The 4,973-nt window shown below is 38.2% G+C and overlaps 1 protein-coding gene across 2 annotated transcripts in view; it reads right to left on the bottom strand.

Moving 5' to 3' along the window:
• The window catches only part of LOC106948499 (GRAM domain-containing protein 3), a 22,833-nt gene extending 22,167 nt beyond the window's left edge, over positions 1 to 666 (bottom strand). Inside the window, exon 1 of one of the 2 annotated variants that reach the window (XM_015034212.1) lies at positions 382 to 666. In XM_015034212.1, the coding sequence (XP_014889698.1) occupies positions 382 to 473 (92 nt within the window). In that variant the 5' untranslated portion in view covers positions 474 to 666. The remainder of the gene's footprint in view (positions 1 to 381) is intronic. The other variant, XM_015034211.1, reaches the window with a different exon arrangement.
• Positions 667 to 4,973: the final 4,307 nt, after the last annotated feature.

Raw genomic sequence — 4,973 nt, 5'->3', positions numbered from 1 at the left:
CCTGGAGTCTCATCTGGTAATGAGGAAATTAGAACAGGAGGCCTTATGGAAGGCCTCTGTCCTAAGATCTCATCCATCCTTTATTTGACTTTACCCGACAATGACAAAGCAGGTTATCTCAAGTTTATTTAAATACCATCAAATCCTCAGCCAGGCAGATGGCTAGCATACTAGCAGTTTATGCCACTTAGTAAGACGTCCTTTTCTACCGTAAAATAGCTTTAATAGGCCTCAGTACAAGTGTATATTACATTAGACACCAGAATCAAACTATTAAGACTCACTGTTGTCAGCAAATAACCGTTAAACAACGGCATCCAACATCCGGGTGATGCTCACCCGGCAGATAGCGGATCAGCTAGCAACATTCATTCCGCTTACCTCTCTTTCATGAAGTGCTTTAGTTTGACAATGGCCTTCTCGTCGATCTTCCTAAGGAAGGTTTTCAATCTCTCTCTCTTGTTTTCAAGCATTCTTCCCTCAGCCAGTGGTGGTGGTCCGTCGGTTCGCGAAGAAACGACTCTCCACGCCAAACTCCACCGTTCTTGTTTGGTTTCTGCTTTTTTTTTTTAACCCCCACCACCTCCTCACTTCATCCACGGCTGATTAGGATAATGACCTTAAATCGGACCAAGTCAGAAGACCAATCAGAAGCGGTGAAGCCAGAGAAAAAAAAGGTCATGTCAGACAAGTCAGCCAATCAGAATGAAGAGGCTGGGTTCTCCTAGACCGCCCATTGCCTTATATGGTAATGCTGGGCTGTCCACGTCTAACTGTCTAGAGATGTAGAAAAAACAGAGCAGCCGGGCTTGATATTATTACAGGTGAGGTAGCTTCATTCAGTATATTTTAAGAAAAAAAATTATCTCTTCCTCTCCAGGAAGAGATTGTGTTAATCCTATTTAAAATACAATCTTATCATATCACAATAAACCCTGGCAAAGAACTGTAGTCTCGGGCGGGGGCACTGCAATCTGGTACTTACTATTCATTAAGTCTCAATACTTGTTAAACTTTAATATCATTTTTCAAATTTTGTCTATGAATATACATAATATAACAACAACAACTATAATAATAATAATAATAATAATAATAATAATAATAATAATAATAATAATAATTATTATTATTATTATTATTATTAGTAGTAGTAGTAGTAGTAGTAGTAGTAGTAGTAGTACTAATAGTAGTAGTAGTAGTAGTCCAATTTATTTATTTATTTTTTTCATGTTTTTACTAGTCAATTGATATTTGACATTTAGCTGTCAGTTGAATTAAACTGTAATCATAATGTGAGTGTGCTTGAGGTGTGTTCACTGTCCAAATATTATACTTTGCAGGTGCATTTTGTCAACTGACTTTACACCTATATTGCAGTTGAAGCTTGCTGACAGTAACTAATAAAAATAGCCTTGAGGGAGTTGTCTAAGAGTTTTCAGGAGTTGACCTTGAACCTTAACCTCTGCCTTGAAGGTGTGACAAGCGGATCCAATAAAAGCAAAACTCACAGAGTGTGAGGCTTGAAAATGTAGTAACTTGCAAAAGCTATCACACCTTTTATCCTTTGTCACTACACAAACTTGAACACAGAAGTGATGTGGATGAGTCTGCTTTGGTCAGATAATGCCAATGTTGAAATTTTTTGGGCTTACATGCAATATGCAATGTGTTGCAAAATTTGACAGTCCACAATGCTGAGAAAATGTGAAAAATTTTATGTGATCAGAATACAGTTTGGAAAATTATCTTTAAAAATCTGCTAAAATTTTTCTTCATATCCCCATCTAATTTTAAAGTTCCGATGATTTTCTGAACTTTATATTCGTACTGATTAAAACACAACTTTGTGTAGTGTATTTCAGCCCACCTGGACAAGACCTTGAACACATAAAATATATTTATCAAATAGAGGTTAAACAAAAGTTGAGCAAATATTAGCAATGAGAGCTTCTTTTAGTTTCCTCTCAGACATCTCAGGCACTACCAGGAACAGAAGAGGCAGTGTCTAGCCTCATGACAAAGCATACACACCACCCTCACACAATCTGGCTCACATAGGCAGATGACGGTTTTCCCTGCCGTCCCCACTGTCACGAGACAAGGCACATACAGAAAAGGAAATTACAGTTCTCGAGGAAGTGTGTAATACGGTTGCGTGGATTCAACGTAGGAGTCTTTTCTGTGCTAAGTCATCAGTGTGATGGATAGATTATCAATTGGGCAAAACAGACAACCTCCCTTGGATCCATGACACAAAATCCCATGTTTTGAGTATTCATATTTTTGAAGATCTTCTGTCAGCCATCAAGAGGGTGTGCTTTACAAAACATCTTGATAAAGATAATCTTCACCTAAATTTCCACAGAAGCTACCACCTTAATGATATCACTGTTGTTGACATGACACATTGATAACTGGAAAAATCCAGGAAAGGTCAAACTAATATTGTACTTTTTAAAGTTTTATTAGATAATTGTATGATGATCTCATTTAAAGGAAAGACCATATAGTTTTACTGTTTATTAACAGTTTCCATGCGACAGTTTCCTAACTGTTTCCCCTCACCTTATCAGCTGAGAGGAAACGATTAGATGAGCTCATCAGGACGGCCAGCTCTTTGGTTGCACAGCTGTTTCCAGTGTAGGTGGTGGGAGACAGAAGAACTCTGGCTAAAATAAGATTACTGATAAACAATGTGGGGTGGGAGACATTGGGAAAGCCAACAGTGGTCTTCAATACAGGCACACCACAGGGCTGTGTGCTTAGTCTGGTTCTTTTTGCTCTGTTCACCCACGAATGTATTCCCATCCACTCATCTAAGAGTTCTAAAGTTTGCAGATGATACTACTGAAGTGGGTCTGATAACAAACAATGATGAGATCCTGTACAGAGAAGAGAGTCCTCACCTGTCCAAGTGGTGTTCACTGAGCAGCCTGGTGCTCAACACCAGCAAGACCAAGGAGGTCATATTGGACTACAGGAGGTGGAGGAGGACAGTGCACACACCTGTTCCAATTTAAGGGGAGGTAGTGGAGCCTGTGGAGAAGATCAAATTGCTGGGCATCCACATCACCTCAGATCTGATCTGAAGGCCAAACAAAGACTCTTCTTCCTCGGGAAACTGAAAAGGGTTGGACTCCCTGCTCTGTTGCTCAATAACTTCTAGAGCCATGATTGAAAGAATCCCCTCAGTATTAGTGTGCAGAATGGCAACTGCACAGTCCAGGACAAAATGGACATGGCCAGAGCGGTGAAAACTGACCAGTGGATGGTGAGGAGTCACTTACTGGACCTGGACCTAATTTATACTGGCAGACTGCAAATAAAGGCCAGTTGTATTGCCACTGAGCTCACATATTCAGGACACAAACTATTTGCACTGCTACTGTCTGGGAAATGGTACAGATACATAAAGAGCACAACCACCTGGCTAAAAAACAGCTTTTCACAAGAGCTGTGAAGTCAATCTATCCATCTTCCATCCTGCCCCACTACACTCAAACCCATTTGCTGCACCCTAAGGACTGATTAAGACTTTATTTATTTATCTATTTATCATTGAGGGTATCTGTCCAATTTCGCTATGTTCTAGAAACATAATGACGAATAAAAATCTTATGTCTTATGCGTAATGACGCTGTCTCTGAACTGGAGAGCTCCTTCAGTGACAGAATGTAGCATCCAAAATGCACCACCTTATATCCTTCCTCCCAGAAGATGTTAGACTTTATAATCATCACTGCTCCCAATAATCTCAATACGTGTTTAAATCCTGGATGTTATTTGCACAGTTTTGCTCATCTTAAAAGACATTTCTACTGTTACATGCCCATCTCTGGTGTTTGCACAGGTTTTAGTTTTCATATTGTCAATAGTCTGTTGCACAAATATGCTTGCACATTATATATAAAATATCTTAGTCAGTTGCACTTTCCTTGGAAAGGAGTCTTATTGACTACTGCACAGTATGCTTAAGTTATAATCTTGTCAAAGAGTACGTTAAATGTATACTGTACGAATATTCTTACGTTTGTTTATTTATTGCTTGTTTTTATTTATTTATTATTTTTTACCAAAGCTGCTGTTATACCTGAATTTCCTCACTGCGTAACATAACTGTGAGACATTTCCATTCTGTTCTTTTACTCAACTTTCAGGAGTGAATCTTATTGCAGCACATACTTATCTTAACCAGCTGTGATCTGAAAGTGAAGAATACTAATAATTTGGTAAACTAAATACCGGCAGTAAGTTGTCAGACTTCAAAACACCTTCTGCTTTCTGCTGGACTTGCAAAGTCATTGCAGTTATGTCCTGTAAGACTACACTTTTCGCTAATATTTGCAGAACCTGACTTTATCTTGTTAATATTTGCAAAAAGACTTAAACAAAACAAAGCAGCCTCTCTAGAGCCAACGAGCAGACCGTTTAAAAAAGAGGAAATGTTTAATGTGTACCTTTTCAAACGTAAGATACTTTTACTTTGCATATGGAAGCATTGCTGATTCATTTCTGTTTAAAACAGATAGCACTGAGCAGCTTTTGTTTTCTTTTGCTGCTTACATTTTTAAAATGACAACATATATTTCCAGTTTTTAATAAAATAAGATCTGTGGATATTTTTCACTGACTATAAAAAAAAGGAAACCCTTTGAAAACAGTGACACCTTGATGCAACTTACAGGTTTCAAGGTATACTTAAAAAGCTGTTTTAAAAACAACAAAATTGTCTGTCATAATTTTTTGTCTCTAATAAGAGGCCACTGTAAGAGCCAGAGTAAACAAAGAAGTATAAAGATGTGTTGGTCCCCCACCTGTTGCTCTCGGGCAGCAAGCTGAATGAAACGACAACTACCATTCTTTTTTCAGTACTTTAAAAACAGACAATTCTGCAGTTTGAACATAAACAGGATAAACAAAAAAAAGATGGATAGTCATGAGCTGTGTCCGAATTCAGGGTCTGCATCCTT

The sequence above is a fragment of the Poecilia latipinna genome, unplaced genomic scaffold, assembly GCF_001443285.1.
Source record: "Poecilia latipinna isolate Pla-1442-1.1 unplaced genomic scaffold, P_latipinna-1.0 Scaffold291, whole genome shotgun sequence".
Classification (NCBI taxonomy): domain Eukaryota; kingdom Metazoa; phylum Chordata; class Actinopteri; order Cyprinodontiformes; family Poeciliidae; genus Poecilia; species Poecilia latipinna.
Note: the sequence above shows the minus strand (reverse complement) of the source record. Positions and strands in the feature narration are given on the sequence as shown.